Consider the following 17,254-nt stretch of genomic DNA (forward strand, 5'->3'; position numbering starts at 1 on the left):
CTACTAGCTACACATCAAAAAGAACTGAAAACAAGGACTTAAATTCTTGTGTATTAATGTTCGTAGCAGCATTATTCACAACAGCCAAAAAATGGAAACAACCTGGGGCTGGGGCTGTAGCTCAGTGGTAGAGTACTTGCCTAGCATGTGGGGGGCACTGGGTTTGATCCTCAGCACCACATAAAAATAAATAAAAGAATTAGAGAGTTACTGCTTAATTAGTACAGAGTCTCTGGGGTAATGAAAGAATTGAGAAATAGTGACAATTACAATCACTGTAAATACAATTAACATCACTGAACTGTATACTTAGAAACTGTTAAAATGGCAAATTCTATGTAAAATATATATTGTTACAATAAAAATCAAAGATATTGTGTCCATCTACAAAAAAACTAAAAAAAAAAAAAGATGGAAACAATCCAAGTGTCCACCAATAAATGAGTGGATAAACAAAATGTAGTGTACACATGCATACATACACATACACACACATACACATACACACACACACACACAATGGAATTTACTCAGCCATAAAGAAAAGAAATTCTGGGCTGGGTTTATGGCTCAGTGGTGGAGTGCTCGCCTAGCATGTGTGAGGCACTGGGTTTGATCCTCAGCACTATATAAAAAATAAATAAATAAATAAATAAATAAACACATTGTGTCCATCTACAACTAAAAATATTTTTTAAAAAGAATTGATGTTCTGATATGTACTGCAACATGGAATAACCCTGAAAACATAATGCTAAGAGAATGAAACCAGACACAAAAGGACATTGCATTATTCCAGTAATAGGAAAAATCTAGAATAGGCAAAATCATAGAGACAGAAAGTAAACTGGTACTACTTTGGAGTAGAAGGAACAGAAAAATATTAGGTACTGGGGGTAGGGAGAATTGGAGAGTTACTGCTTAATTAGTACAGAGTCTCTGGGGTAATGAAAGAATTTGGAAATAGTGACATTTACACATCACTGCAAATACAATTAACTTCACTGAACTGTATACTTAGAAATTGTTAAAATGGCAAATTCCATGTAACATATATATTGTTACAATAAAAATCATTAGTACTTTTTTACCCTAGCAACAAACAATACAATAAAAAAAATAAAAGAGCAATTTCATTTACAATGGCATCCAAATGAATTAATACCTAGGGATAAATTTAACCAAGGGGGTGAAAGATTAACATTCAGAAAACTAAAAAAATAGAACTCCTAAAAGAAGTTAAAGAAAATTTAGATAAATCAAAAAAATTCCATGTTTGGGGATTAGAAGAATTCAGAGTTAAGATGATGATATTACCCAAAGCAATCTATGAATTCAATACAATCCCTATCAAAATTCCAATGGCTTTTTTTCCCCTCAGAAATGGAAAAGGTGGTCCTCAAATTCATATGGAATTGCAAGGAGCCCTCAGTAGCCAAAACACATTGAAAAAGGAGAAGAAAGTGGGAAGACTCAGTTACTACAAAGCTACAATAATCAAGACAGTGTGGTACTGACATGGAGACAGGCGCATAGTCCAATATAGTAAAAGAGACCACAAAAAACCACACATCTATGACCCGGGGACTTTTCAACAAGGGTGCCAATGCCAGTAAAAGGGGGAATTATCTCCTCAAAAAACAGTGAAAACCACCTTCATGACCTTGAATTTGACAATGTTCTTAAAAACCCAAGCAAGAAAGGAAAAAATTAAGTGGACTTCATCAAAATTAATACATTTAGTGCATTAAGAGATACTGCCAAAAAAGTAAAAAAAGACCACTACAAAATGAGAAAAAAATACCTGCAAATCACACATCTGATGAGAAACTAGTACTCAAGCTACATTTAGGAGTCCTATAACTCAACAAAAAAGACAACCTGATTTAAACATGAACAAAGTATTTGAATAGACATTTTTTCCAAAGAAGATAAACAAATGGCCAACAAGTGCAAAAAACACTCAACATTGTTAATGAGGGAAATGCAAATCAAAACCACAACAAGGAGGGTTGTAGAGCTCTTGCCTAGCATGCATGAGGTTCAATACCCAGCACCACATTAAAAAATAAATAAATAAGTAAATAAAGGTTTCTCGCCATCTACAACTGAAAAAATTAGTTAAAAAAAAAAAATGAAATATCACTTTACATCCACTAGGATGGCTAAAATATAAAAATCAGGAAACAAGTGTTGGTGAAGATGCAGACAGACTGGAACTCTTGTACACTGCTAATAGGAAACTATAGTGGTATGTGGCTGCTATGGAAAAGTTTCACAGTTAATCATAGAACTCCGTAAGAATTAGTATTTCCACGCCTAGTTATATACTCCAAAGAAGTGAAAAGAGAGACTCAAACAACACTTGTACAAGAAGGTTCACAGTAGCACCCATTCACAACAGTCAAAGGATGGAAACAACCCAAATTTCCATCCACTAAAAATGGACAAACGATGCCAGGCACAGTGGTGCTCGCCTGTAATCCCAGCAGCTTAGGAGGCTGAGGCAGGAGGATTGCGGGTTCAAAGTCAGCCTCAGCAAGAGCGAGGCACTAAGCAACTCAGTGAGACCCTGTCTCTAAATAAAATACCAAAAAGGGCTGGCAATGGGGCTCAGTGGTTCAGTGCCCCGAGTTCATTCTCTGGTACCCCCAAAAATAAAAGGATAAACAAAACATTCACACAGTACAACAGAACACAGAACATCATTCAGACATAAAAAGGAATGAGGTACTGATACATGCTCATAACACGGATAAACCTCAAAAATATTATGTTAAGTGAAGTAAACCAAACTCAAAAGGTCACATGTTGTACGATTCTGTTTATATGAAATATACAGAACAGATAGATCCATAGATACAGAAAGCAAATTGGTGGTTTTCAAGGGGGAGGGGGGATAGGTAATGTGTACTTAATGAATACAGGGTTTTTCTCTTGAGGTGATGAAACTGTTTTGGAACTCAAAAGAAGTGGCTGTTGCACAACATTTTTTAATGTAATGTGACATTGAATTGTAGACTTTGAAATGTTTAATTTTATGTTACATAAATTTTGCCTTGATTAAGGAAAAAAAAAAAAAGAGATGAAGGGCCTTAGAATGTGGCTTAATTCCTGGGCTCTCCATTAACTAACTTGTTTGGACTTCAGGAAATTACCAATTTGAGCATCAGCCCCCAGGCAAAAGGGGGATAATTCCTTCTAATTTTTATAGTCATTATGAGGACTTCAGGAGAAATGAAAATAAAGCAGTTAGCACAATGCCTGGAAGACAAGAGGCACTTTAGACAGAAGTTATTGCTATGTCTTCTAAACTTATTTATGTCCACTTGAATCAGATTAAGAAGATAATCTCAAGTTTTTTTCTCCAAAGAATTTTACTTCCCACATTTGTTTGAATGTCCTTCTCTTGAACAGAAGAATTTTTTCACAGTCTTGAAGAGAGCTGTTTTCTTTGTACGTTTGTCCTCGGGTGGAAAGAGAGGTATTGATTTACACCAGTGATGGGACGCAGGGCAAATACACTGTATGTGCCTCTGAATGATCAGCCCCTGGCAAATTCCACTTCTCTGCACTAACAGTTTTTTAATTTCTTTCTTTTTTTTTTTTTTTCCAGAAATGGGGATTGAATCCAGGAACACTTTACCACTGAGCAACATCCCAGCAGTGTGGTGACAATACCTGAGAAAAACAACTTGGAGCCAGCAAGGTGGTACATGCCTGTAATCCCAGCTACTCAGGAGGCTGAGGCAATAGGACCACAAGTCAAGGCCTGCCTCAATAATTTAGCAAGACCCTGTCTAAAATAAAAAGTGCTGGGGATATAGGTTAGTGGTAGAGAGCCCCTAGATTCCATACCTAATGCTCCCTACTCCTCCTAAAAAAAACACACACACCTTAGAAGAGGGAAAATGAAAGCTGCTCAGCTCAAGCAACCTGGAAGCAGAGAGAGAAAGAGAGAAGGGGCAAAGATAGTGGGGTAGGGGAGAAACAGGCCAGAGATAAAATAAATTCCCCAAGGGCACTCCCTCAGTGACTTACTACCTCTAAACATGCCCCACCTGCCTTAAGTTTCTACCATTTCCAGTAGTCTATTCAGCTATCAATGCATTAATCCATTGATGAAATCACAGCCCTTATGATCCAATCATTTCCCAAAAGCCTCACCTCTAGACAATGCTACACTGGGGACCAAGCCTTCAACACATGAGGCTTTGGGGGACATTCAAGATCCAAACCATAATTCTAGTCCTTTTTATTTTTTACTTTGAGATAGTCTTTCCCTAAATTGCCCAGGCTAACTTCAAACTTGTGATCCTTTTACCTCAGCCTCCTGAGTAGCTAGGATTAGAGGCATGTGTCACCATGCTCAGCTGTTGTGACAGGTAACCAATACAAAATTTCCTATCCAAACATTTATAAGATTTACCCAAATCTAGATAAAGGAAAAGTAATTTTCAGTGGCAACCCCGCCCCCCACATTATTAGCTTTAATTCCTTAGACTCCAAGAGTACCAAGGCCAAAGAGAAAATTTGAGATTGTTGGTTCACTGAAGCCCAATGGTATTTCCACCGTATTTTCCTACTTAGGATTTGCTTAACATCAAAAGTCAGCAAACCTTTTCTTTAAAGGCTCTGTGGGTCACAAAGTCTCTTTGGCAACTACTTAATTCTTTCATTGTATTGCAAAAGCATCAATAGAAAATACATAAACAAACAAATGTGGCCACATTCCTGCAAAATTTTATTTATAAAATAGGTGGTGGCCTGATTTGGCTACTCAAAGGTAAAACAAAGATTCTCAACATACCATTTTCATTCCATCAGCCAATTGTGCTACTTCCTAATTCTATTCATATCTTTGTGTGGTTCTGGGAAATGCTCTTTTTTTCCCACCTGCCTTTAGTAATGACAGGAATGTTTCCTAAGAAGGATTCAAAGGAAAACATGGGGGAAAAGAGAGGATTTCACACAATCATTTCAACTACCATCTTCTTTCAGATTTACCTCCCCCAAGCTATATTTTAAGGTTCTTGACAATAGAAAATGAAACTTCCTATTTGTTAGTTTATCCATGCTAGACTAAATTCCTCAAAAGAATTTCCTCTTATTGATTTTTTTCAGAGTGAGTACCTAGCTAAGTGCCTGATATTTTTTCAGCAATCAATAGATTTTTCTTTAACAAATATTTGGTTGAATTCTGTTTATAATGTAATGCTTAGAACATAATACTTTAAGATGTAGTCAAAAAGGGGAAAAATGCTTTAAATATATTAAAGAACCTTTAAATTAAGAAATATCAAAGCTCAAAAGCACTATAGAATATGAACTGTTGTTTCAAATTATACAGTATTTCAGGGCCGGATTATCACTTTTTTGTGTGGTGGTGGTGGTGGTATTGAGGATTTAACTCAGGGATGCTCTACCACTGAGCTACATCCCCAGCCATTCTTATTTTGAGATCCACAGCATCCAAAGTAGCTGGGATCACTGGTGTGTGCCACCACACCTGGATATATTACTTTTTAAGCAGGAATAGATCACTATGCACTTTCCAGTCACCAGTTTCAACAACTGATAAAGGGTTACACTCAAATACTTAATGAGTATATACTATATGGGAATTCGTTAATCAGTTCTTTTCCTTATAACATTAGTGCACACATATTTCAGAACTGTGTAGAAAAATAATCCACACTCATTTTTACCCCTGAAGTTTTGAAGAAAAGCAGCACTGGGGCTGGAGATATAGCTCAGTTGGTAGAGTGTTTGCCTTGCATTCACAACGCCCTGGGTTCAATCCCCAGCACAATCAAAAACAACAACAACAAAAGCAGTACCAGGGAGCTAGTATAAATCTTATAAACACAGTTATCAGAGACTAATGAAATTACTCATTTAAGATGTAGAAAGAATGTTCTCTTCTTTGAACTAATTATATTTTTATGATTTACATAAAAGGGACTTTCAAGTAGAACTATAAGTGTTCAATAAAAATATGGACTTAAATGAGAGAACCGAAAACAAAGGATACAGAAGAGAGCTGTTGCAGAGTAGTAGGGATTAGGTCCCTGAGGAAGGAAAAAAGATGATCTCAAGGATCTGAATGAAGTAAACTGGAAAAGTATCCAGGCCAATTGATCCTCTGGACATGCAGGGGGAAATGATGGTTTAGAAACTGAGTCTCTGTAAAAAGGATGAATGAGGGCTGGGGTTGTGGCTCAGTGGTAGAGCGCTCGCCTAGCATGCTTGAGGCACTGAGTTCAATCCTCAGCACCATATAAATGTAAACTAAAGACATTGTGTCCACTTAAAAGTAAAAAATAAATATTAAAAAAAAAGGATGAATGAGGCAAAGGCCTCTGTGTAGTCAGTTAGTACTGGCTAATTCTAATATGCCCATTTCCTTACTCCATTACGTAAAAAACTAACAAACAGAAAACTAAATCCAGATAAAGATGATGAAGATAAAGGGAACCAGGAGGCATACCAAGGTAAATATCTCCCTAAATAACCTGTTAAATTGATGATTGTTCATTGTTTTTTTTCCCTCAGATATCTTCTTTTTTATAAAATATTTTTTAGTTGCTGATGTACCTTATTTTTTATTTATTTTTATGTGGTGCTGAGGATCGAACCCGTGTCTCACACATGCTAGACAAGTACTCTGCCACTGAGCCCCAGCCCCAGCCCTTCTCAGATATCTTCTTAAAATAGCTTGGGTAAAAGGCAGGGGGGAACAGCTGGAGATGTAGTTCAGCAATACAATGGATTGATGGACTAGCATGCTTAAGGCCCTAATTCAAACCCTGATTCCACTAAAACTAAAACAAAACAAAGAGAAAAGGAAGCAGAGTTGTGGCTCAATGATACAGCGCTGGCCTAAAATGAATGAAGCACTGGGTTTGATCCTCAGCACCACATAAAAATGAATGAATAAACCAGGCACAGTTGCACAAGCCTGTAACCCCAGTGGCTCAGGAGGCTGAGGCAGGCAGGAGGATCAGGAGTTCAAAGCCAGCCTCTGCAAAAGCAAGACACTAAGCAACTCACTGAGACCCTGTCTTTAAATAAAATATAAAATAGGGCTGGAGATGTGGCTCCATGGTTAAGTGTCCCAGAATTCAATCCCCAGTACTCAAAAAAAAGAAAAGAAAAGAAAAAGAATGAATAAAATAAATGTTTGTTAAAGAAGGAAAGTAGAAAGTAGTAGTAACCAGCTGGGTGCCATGGCACACACCTATAATCCCAGCAGCTGGGGAGGCTAAGGCAGGAGGAGTTCAAAACCAGCCTCAGCAACTTAGCAAGGCCCTAAATAACTCAGTGAGACCCTGAGCCCAAAAAGGGCTGGAGATGTGGCTCCGTAGTTAAGTGCCCCTGGGTTCAATTCCTGTACCAAAGAAAAAAAGTAACCAAATCCTCATTCTGTTTTTTTGGCAGAAAAACAAAAGTAATCTAGAAAAAAAGAGAGGAATCGGTAATCCAAAATGTATAATGTGTACTAAAAATGAAGCCTTACAGCAAATGATGAATTGTGACAACTGAGTAATAAACTGCAAAGGGGAAATATAGGTTATTTCTGACTAGTGAATATTTAATCTAGTCTACACTGCCTAGTATTCTCAGTCTCAATTTCTTAACACTCAGAATAGAAAAATGGCACATTCCAGATTTTCTCTAACTTTCTTCTTCTTAACTTGTGATCTGGTATTAAACACATTATTTTACTTAGAGGTCATTAATAAATGGCCTTTTTAAATGAAAAGGAGTTGCTCATCTCTTAATCCTTATCATCATGAAATTTTTTGTGGAAAACAGTGCTGGGGATTGAACCAGGGTACTTTACCACTGAGCTATATCTTAAGCCCTTTTTATTTATTTATTTATTTATTACATTTGAGACAGGGTCTCACTACGTTGCTGAGGCTGGCCTTGAACTTGAGATTTCTCTTGCCTCAGCCTCCCAAGTCCCTGTGCCCAGCTCTCCTAGCTTTTAAAAGGTCTGCTTGCCTCTCTTTTTAGTCTCGCCAATTTATTTTTTTAATATTTATTTTTTAGTTTTTTTTTAAGGTGAACACAATATCTTTATTTTGTTTCAATGTGGGGCTGAGAATCGAACCCAGTGCCTCACACATGCTAGGCAAGCATGCTACCACTTGAGCCACATCCCCAGCCCCTAGTCTCACCAATTTAAATAGCCCCTAATTTCTGCTCTGCACTATCTCTTGGAAGGTTTGTGTCATTTCATAGCTTCATGTTACACTCAAGGCTGCTATTTCTGGAGGCAGACCAAAGCATCGTTCACTTGATCTTTTTTTTTTTTTTTAAGGGAATTTTTTTTTTTTTAATATTGTTTAGTTGTCCATGGACCTTTACTTTTTATTTATTTATATGTGGTGCTGAGACTCGAAACCGGTGCTTCACACATGCTAAACAAGCGCTCTACCACTGAGCCACAGACACAGCCCCTAGCCACTTGATCTTGATCTTGTTATATAGCCCCTCTGTTACTTGGTTACTTCATCTGTGAAACAGGCATAAGGGTAGGATTGTTGTGGGATTGAAACATCTAGTAGAGTGTCTAGCATACGGTAGTATTTAATGTGGTATTTATTAGTATTAGGTTTTTTATTCTGTTGCCATTTTTATTGTTTATTATTAAAGCTAAACTCATTATATCTTCCCCCAAACTTAGACTTTATAAGTTTTCTAGGCAGACAAATAATACCACTGCCTTTCCAGATTAGTACATTCAAATCATTGGAATCACCTTGGATACCTCTGAAGTGACCAAGTCCCTGTTACTCTGCAACAGTTCTCTACTGTATCCTTTATTTTTGGTTCTCTAATTTAAGTCAGTGCTATATATTGCTATTTATTTATTGCACACTTACAAGATATACCCTAATACTGGATTATTCACAGTTTCATATAATTAGCTATCTCAAGAGCATATGCCATCTACACTTCAAAACCAGCAAAAGAAATCCTATGGCCATAGGAAAGGAGTCACACGAAACACTTCCCTATCCTAGGCTGAATGAACATTGCCCTCCAACCTCTCTATATACAAATTCTCTTTGCTCACCATCTAATTGACCCTCCCCTATTCTTTTCTCTCCCCACTCCCTTTTTCAATTTTTTCAAAATTTTCTTGTAGCAGTTTTGGGATGAAACCCAGGGCCTTACACATGCTAAGCAAGTGATCTACCACTGAGTTGCATCCCCACCCCTGAATCTTCAAATTTCCACCTCACTCAATTCTAACTTCCTTATTGTGGGCATGACCTTTTGGGGCATCTACTCAAAAGGCATCCTACAAAACATGCCTCCCCTCTTATAAGCACTTCAAAAAACTCATGCCAATAAAAAGAAAATCAACAATGTGTCTCTGCAGAGTAAAGATCCAAACCAGAATACCTTCCCAATGTGAGTGGTCAAAAGGAGTCACAAATAGATGTTAAGTCATTGCTGTTTTCATATATATGCTAATGTGTGTACATAACAATAAATAAAGCTGTCAAAAAGAGTACAGACTGTATTTTTTTTTCTTTTGTAATTGGACAGCATTTATTTCAGTAAATTAAGAAGTATGGTCTTTGGCCTAGAACAGCCCAACATCATATTGTGTTCACAAAAGACAAGACATACACTTTATAAATTTGACCTCTAAACTCTTACAGCAGTACACAGATTAAAACAGTGATTCTTTTCATACCTCTTCAAATACGCAATATGCTGACTTATTATATACACCCACAGCTAACCTTCTAAAAAAAGATACCCAATCTATGCTTAAAGTAATCAAAGAGAGCCATGCATGAGTAACCACACAGACCCGATTTCTACATTTTTACAAGCATTCCACTAAAATGTTAAAGGTATGCAAAAATATATTGGCATGATTATTGTATATATAACAGGTACAATAGGGAAAATAACATATTTTTAACTATAATATGAATTTTATAACAATCCATTCATATAATCCTACAGTGTAAACCTTACCAGAACCATCAAATTCTCTATTTTTGGATAATGGGGGTATGGATTTGAAGGTCTGATTTTAGCTGGGAAAAGGATATACTATAACAAGTCTAATGACTAAACAGCTGCAGATTCTAAAAAGAATTTTATATTATTCTGAGTTAGGAACTAAATTATGCTTTAAATTTTCCATTCAGTGATATCGTTTTTAGACACATAAAAGGAAAAAGCAATAATACTTAGAAAGCTGGTCTGTGAGTCCCTCATTTAGTGAAGGGCAGCAAAAATGAAATTTGTAGATGCAATTTCATTTACAGCAACTTTACAGGTGTTTGTTTAATATTTTTTTAGTTGTAGATGGACACAATACCTTTACTCATTTTTTTTTATGTGGTATGGAGAATCAAGCCCAGTGCTTCACATGTGTAAGGTACATGTTCTAACACTGAGCCACAACCCCAGCCTCCCGGGGAGGTTGTTTTTTAAACAACTCTACTCTTCTGTTTCTTCAGACAGGCTATAAGCCATATCCATATAAAGGGGGGGGGGAAAAAAACCTATGGTTTGTTCATTTTTGAACCTCCTATAGCCCTAGTAATCAGAGTTCACATTCAGAGTTGGTTTCCCAAAGGCTGAGGATATAACAACCCAGCTGATACAGCACTTGCCTAGCATGTGTGAGGCCTTGGATTCAATCACCACCACCACCACCCACCCACCCACCCAAAAAAATAAACAAAACCCAGAGTTGATTTCCCAAGAGCAGAGATATCCATTCTCATCCACATTCCTTTGGAGCCATCTTGCCAGCATTAACAGTGTGCATCATGAGAAGCAAGTACATGTGATAACCGTATGTTAACAAATAAATGAAAACAATATACTTAACTAATAAATTTTATTTTTATATGAAAGATAGAAGAAGAGCTTAGATAAAGGCAAAAGGAAGTATCTATATATAGGACAAAGTATAACAAAGACTAGAAGAAAAAAAAATAGGCTATATGCATTATATATACCGATATATATGTATATGCACATGTGTGTGTTCATGTATATATAAGACATGCATATATGTCAGAAATCCCTAGAGGTTTCTTTTTTAAATATTTTTTAGTTGGAGATGGACATAATATCTTTCTTTTATTTATTTATTTTTATGTTGTGCTGAGGATCAAACCCAGGGCTTCACACTTCTAGGCAAGCGCTCTACCACTGAGCCACAACCCCAGCCCCAGAAATCCTTAGGTTTAATCCCCAGATTAAGAATGAAAGTTTCATTTGCCATGCTATACAGAGCTATAGTGTAAAAAGAAGTATTACGTTCATGAGTCAAAAGTTGACTCGGAAACTAACAGCCTAAGTAACATACCCACAGGAATTCCACATTTTTTTATAAGCTTCAGAAGTTTATTGTAACTCAAGGCAACTTATCAAAAGAATAGTATTTCATTAGATAGTTTTCCATTTGCTTAATCTCAAACTGCAGTAATACTTACCAAGGTACACAAGGTACTACATTTATTTTGACTACATTTATAATTTTAAATTCTTAATCATCTTTAATCAGGAACCAATAAAATTCAGACAATTTCTGAGCATTTTCTGGCAAAGAGATCTTCAGATAAATACTGTTAATATAAAAATAATCCAAACACCCAATTACAAGAATAGAAAAGTCAATGCATTGATCGAAAACACTAAAATATATTAAATGTCATGAATCCTAAACCCAAAAGGTAGCTTGTATTCTGTACAAAAGAAAAAGCAAATATAGAAATATAACATTTTTATTTATACACATATATTATAAATTACTTTGAGTTTAAATGTGTTAAGTTAAATTGTTAAATTCATCTCAGACATGAATTATGTCATTATTAAAATCAAATTATATCCAAAATAACATGAGATTAAAAATTAATACTTAGACTAGATACATCATAATAGAAAACATGTAACCTAATTGTTACAGTTTTAACACTGGCCATCTTAGTTTCTCAATAAAACACTCACTTAGTAACAGTTATGTAAACTTCAAATAACTTTCCTGAACAATTTGTGATTATTATCACAGTCAAATAATCTATAAGAGAGGCTGGGATTGTGGCTCAGTGGTAAAGCGCTCACCTAGCACATGTGAGGCCCTGGGTTTGATCCTCGGCACCACATAAAAATAAAATAAAGCTTATTGTGTATACTTACAACTAAAACAAATATTTTTTAAAAATCTATAAGATTATTACAAGGCTGCTCAAGGGTCCTCAGCTAGCTGTAACCAGTAATTATAATCATATACTATCATCACAAGCCCCAGCTCATAACCAAATATATATCTACTACCCTTCAAAATTTGGATTCAAATCCATCAAGTAATGTAAGTTACTGAGTCTGCATGAAAAATACTAAATAAAACACCTCCTTGCTCTTAAGTACTTGAATGTGAATTAAATCTGGAACTACCTTGTTTTTTCTGCCTATTCTCCCGCTTCTTTTTTCTTCCCATTAAGCAGTTTTACACCTACATATCAGTTGGCTCAAAAAATAGCATGGGATTACAAAAAGCTAATGATTACTTATGTATGAGGATCAAGCTTTTCCAAAAGTCATCTCTTTTTCTGGTTCACATATCAATTCTACTTCATTAAGCGTCATCATCATATGCAGACAGTTTTAATTATATGCCCATGTATACAGAGTACTGAGTTACTTTCAAACACTTTAAGCATGTACAAATATTTTACTTATAAAACTATGCACTTGCCTTGTGTCTGCATTTAAGTACAACTCCATAGGCTCCTATAATAAAAACAGAAGTAAACAATCAGGGGCATGTATACAAACTAAAGCTCTTTAAGAAATTAAAGTCTACTATATTTATATTGCTGATCAGGATATAACAATAACTAAAATCACAATATTATAGAGTAAAAATATAATAATGAGCTACATATAGATAGAGCATGGATACCTTAGTATATTTTATTTTAAATAAACCTCTCAAATGTTTCTCTTCTTATAGAAAACTTTATTTAAGATATTTTAAAATTTAAGCTTGAACATTTTCAGAGATAAGATTGGATCATAAGAACTCTTGTGAGTAAATGAAAATTAACTTCGAAGGTTCTAGGGAACTTAAAACCTAGAAGCTAATAACTTCCAAGAGTAAGTTCAAGCACAGAGCCTACCCAAACATACTATCTGTCCTAGGAGTCACTGAAACCCTCTTCTATGTTACTGGAATCTCTCCTGACTAGCAAAATAGTACAGGTCAGGGCTGGGGTGCTTGCATGCATAAGCCCTAGGTTCCATCCACAACACTACACACATACTACACAAAAAAAATACTATAGATCTCAGCATTCCAACTAATGACTAGTGGGAGTTGCTACCTTTTTGCCATGAAGTGTCAGCTTAAGGGCATAGGCCACTCCCACTCCCACTTTCTTTCAAGTATTTTGATGAGGTTTTTGGTTTTTGTTTTAAGTTGTAGATGGACACTTTATTTTATTTGTTTATTTTTATGTGGTGCTGAGGATTGAACCCGGTGCCTCACACATGCTAGACAAGCACTGTACCACTGAGCTATAGCCCCAGCCCTTGATAAGGTTTATTTTTGACCTTTCAGTGACTAAACCCATTATCTAGGTAATAAACTTAATTTCTTAAAGGCAGAACAGAGAAAATATTGTGCCAACAAGGTACTCAGGAAACTGACGTTAAAGTTAAAATGTGAAAGATCCAAAGAATCAAAATGTAGCCAGGTGCAGTGGCCCACACCTATAACAGTGGCCCATGAGCAACTCCAAAAACAGAGGCAAGAAGATTCCAAGTTTAGGCCAGCCTTGGCAATTTAGCAAGGCCCTCAGCAACTTAGCAAGACCTTGTCTAAAAATAAAAAATTTAAAAAGGGCTGGAGATGTGACAATGTGGTTAAGTGCCCCTGGTTTTCCCAGTACAAAAAAAAAAAAAAAATCAAGTGTAACAGAGCTTCGAAGAAACATCAAAAACATTGGCATTAGCAAACAGGCAAAACCTGTATGCAACTATGAGAAGGGAACTTCAAATAGAGGCTAGGGGACCTAAAACCTCCCTCATTTTGATGGAGATGGAGGAAACTTATTATCAGAGTTAGGAAACCAGCCAGGAGAACCAAATTAACTCCATATCACCTGGCATCATCCAATCTTCACCATCAGCCCATGCCAGGTATTCTTGTGAGGTGGAAATATGCGCTCTAGGCTACAAAGATGTAGAGTTTTTTTGACAGAGTTTTATAAACTTCAAATATAGATATTTCTTAGGGGAAAAAAAAAACTGAAGTCATTTACAAAGAAAAAATATGTATAGCAACTAAGGTTCTGATTATAACAAGTTAATATTGTAACTGAAACAACAGTCTCACAATTTTGGTTAATCTGAACCAATACCTGGGAAGATTATTACCTATGGGTGTATTGAGAAAAACAAGGTTATGATTCAGAAAAACTTAGGCCCAGAATGTAGAACATCCAATCTTGTTATATCCTATGTGCTGACCTTCTCCAGTCAGAGCCCCATTGCCTAAATCTATAATTGTAATACTTTGAAAAATAAAATTTTAAAAAATAGCTGTCATAAAACAGATGAGATTGAAAATGAATTTTATTTATATGATTAATACCAACATGGGGCTGGGATTGTGGCTCAGTATTAAAGCGCTTGCCTAGCATGAGTGAGGCACTGGGTTCAATTCTCAGCACCACATAAAATAAATAAAGGTCCATTGACAACTAAAAATACTTTTTAAAAAATTATTAATACCAACAAAAAAATGAAAAAGAAGTTAGTGAAGGAAGAAGAACCCATTTTTTTTAATGTTTTCAACCTCAGACCTTGAAACAAGTATCTAATGACTAGATGCTAATTTGTTTCTGTTTATTTGAAAAAGATTTACCAACTTGATATTAAAATCTTGAACAGCTTTGCTTTTCACATAAATTTTTAAAACGTCTTTTGAAATTCGGTTTCTTTGAAAAAATCTAAAACATGAAATTTCTATAACATTTGCTTTAAAGATAAAAATGCTAAGAAACTATAATTATAACCACTTATCTCCTTAGAGCAAAATCATTTATCAAAATTTCCATAAAGTTACCTCTAAGTCAAGAGCAAGAATTACCAAGCAGGAAAAATTGGGGAAGAAATGATGATTTTTCTAGGAGTCAATTTATGAAAAATGAATTATCAAGCTTCATCAAATCAGTAATATCATTGGTTAAAAGCATTATTTTATATACTACTAGAAAAGAAAAAGTATTTCTAATTAAACCATGTGTACTACGGATTATAGAACACATCCTGATTTTAGAGATATTAAAATATGACCAAATACTGCCTGAAAATTTATAAAATGTGGTTTGTCATTCTCAAAGAAATATAAGTTATTTGTTTATTTACCATGTATTGAAGTCCAACATTTACAAAACATTTTAAGTTATTCAAAATAACAGTTGATATAAAAATAAAATGTAACTATAAATATATACATATACACACAAAGGAAACTAATTGCTAATGAAAAGAATGAAATGAAAGTAATCTTAAATTCTTGATTTATTTAAACTTTAAAATGTTTTAAAATGGTATTGACTTTCTTTTTTTTTTTTTTTTCCTTTTTCATCTTTCATTCTTTGGTCCCAGGGATTAAACCCAGGGGCACTCAACCACTGAGCCACATACCCAGCCCTTTTTATTTTTTATTTTGAGACAGGATCTCGCTAACTTGCTTGGGGTCTCAGTAAGTTGCTGAGGCTGGCTTTGAACCAGCAATCCGCCTGCCTCTACATGCTGAGATGCTGGAATTACAGGCATGGGCCACCATGCCCATTGTTATTAACTTTCAATTGAAGAGTAAGACTCAAATTGTTTAAGTGTTAATTGTATTTTTAATATTTTACTCTTAGATTTATATCTGAATTGAGAGAGGTTAAATTAACAGGATCTGAATATGTAAAATTTTTGATGGTAGGCATAATTGTACATTAATCAAAAACTCAAGGAATGCAAAAAATAAAAATCAAGGAATACAAAAATTTCAACTTACCTTCACCTACAACCCCAAGGATCTCAAATTTATTCATCACATTACCAATGTTAGGAATCTTCATGAAGACAAACTCCTCTTTTGATGTAAGCCACAGAACATGGCACCAAAAAAAAAAAATTTCTAAGAAATTTATGCAGTAAGTGGAGGAAACAATATCCAAAGGAAAAAATTCTCAACAGTTGACAGGAATTTTCACATATTTGTTCTAATAATGAAGCATTAAATGAGTTCCTGAAAGAACAAACACAAAGGAAAATCATCAGTTTTATGCTGCAGTACTCTGTCACCTTTATGTACAGTGTTTTTTTAAAAAAAATGTGTTAATGTTTCATAATGCTAAACAAAGAAGAAACAATAAGAAGAGGGAAGAACCCAAAATGGAATGAACCTCAAGATATGTGAATGAGTAACATAACCACACTAAAGGGGACCAGAGACAAGGGAGAAAGAATTAACCCCAGGTAAATTTTGAAAATAGTACCTACTGTCCTCAAACTGAAACACAAAGAAAACCGCACAATTTTGTATTCCACCACTTAAATATCTGTTTTTATTACACAGTGAAATGAAACTTCTTTATCAGTATCCTAGGACTGAGTAAATGAGTAAATACATTGTAGATAATGAGATCTTTGTTTCTTACTCTCATGTAAGGGAGCTATGAATATGAAAAGGGAAAGGCTTGGAGTTGAAGTTAATGATATTAAGCTCACTTTGGATTTTTTTCCCCTGCTTTCTTAAGCTCAATTTTTAATATCTAGAGCTGTAGGAGAATGCTCCAGCAGACTGCCTTCAGTCATCATCTGCAACACAGGCTCTTCCTGGAGGCTTCAGACCTTTAGACTCAAACTGAAACATCCACTCTCATGGGCCATCAACCTGCTGGCCCAGTTTTGGACTTGAACTTGTCAAGCCCCATATAACCGGGTATAAGCCAAATAATGATAATAAATTAATCCCCCACACACATTCTGGAAAGAGATGTATTCTTATATATACATATATATGAATGTATATGTACATATTCATACACTCATATTCAAGTTATGGACCCATATAAGAAAGAATATATTCTATGTATTCTATTTCTCTGGAAAACCCTAATACAGTCAATAACTTTTTTTTCACTAACAAAAAAAAAAAAAAAGAAAGAAAGAAAAGTATCTAGAGCTATAACTG

At 35.2% G+C, this 17,254-nt stretch overlaps 1 protein-coding gene across 2 annotated transcripts in view; it reads right to left on the reverse strand.

Moving 5' to 3' along the window:
* The window catches only part of Cdkl5 (cyclin dependent kinase like 5), a 177,943-nt gene that overhangs the window by 101,123 nt on the left and 59,566 nt on the right, over positions 1-17,254 (reverse strand). For both annotated transcript variants that reach the window (XM_046425835.2, XM_058573080.1), the window contains exons 2-3: positions 16,073-16,306; positions 12,752-12,786 (exon numbers count right to left, since the gene is read on the reverse strand). In XM_046425835.2, the coding sequence (XP_046281791.1) occupies positions 12,752-12,786; positions 16,073-16,136 (99 nt within the window). In that variant the 5' untranslated portion in view covers positions 16,137-16,306. The remainder of the gene's footprint in view (positions 1-12,751; positions 12,787-16,072; positions 16,307-17,254) is intronic.

The sequence above is a fragment of the Marmota monax genome, unplaced genomic scaffold (genome assembly GCF_021218885.2).
Source record: "Marmota monax isolate L192 unplaced genomic scaffold, Marmota_monax_Labrador192_F-V1.1 WCK01_AAM20220418_F8-fsc00203, whole genome shotgun sequence".
In the NCBI taxonomy this organism is placed as follows: Eukaryota; Metazoa; Chordata; class Mammalia; order Rodentia; family Sciuridae; genus Marmota; species Marmota monax.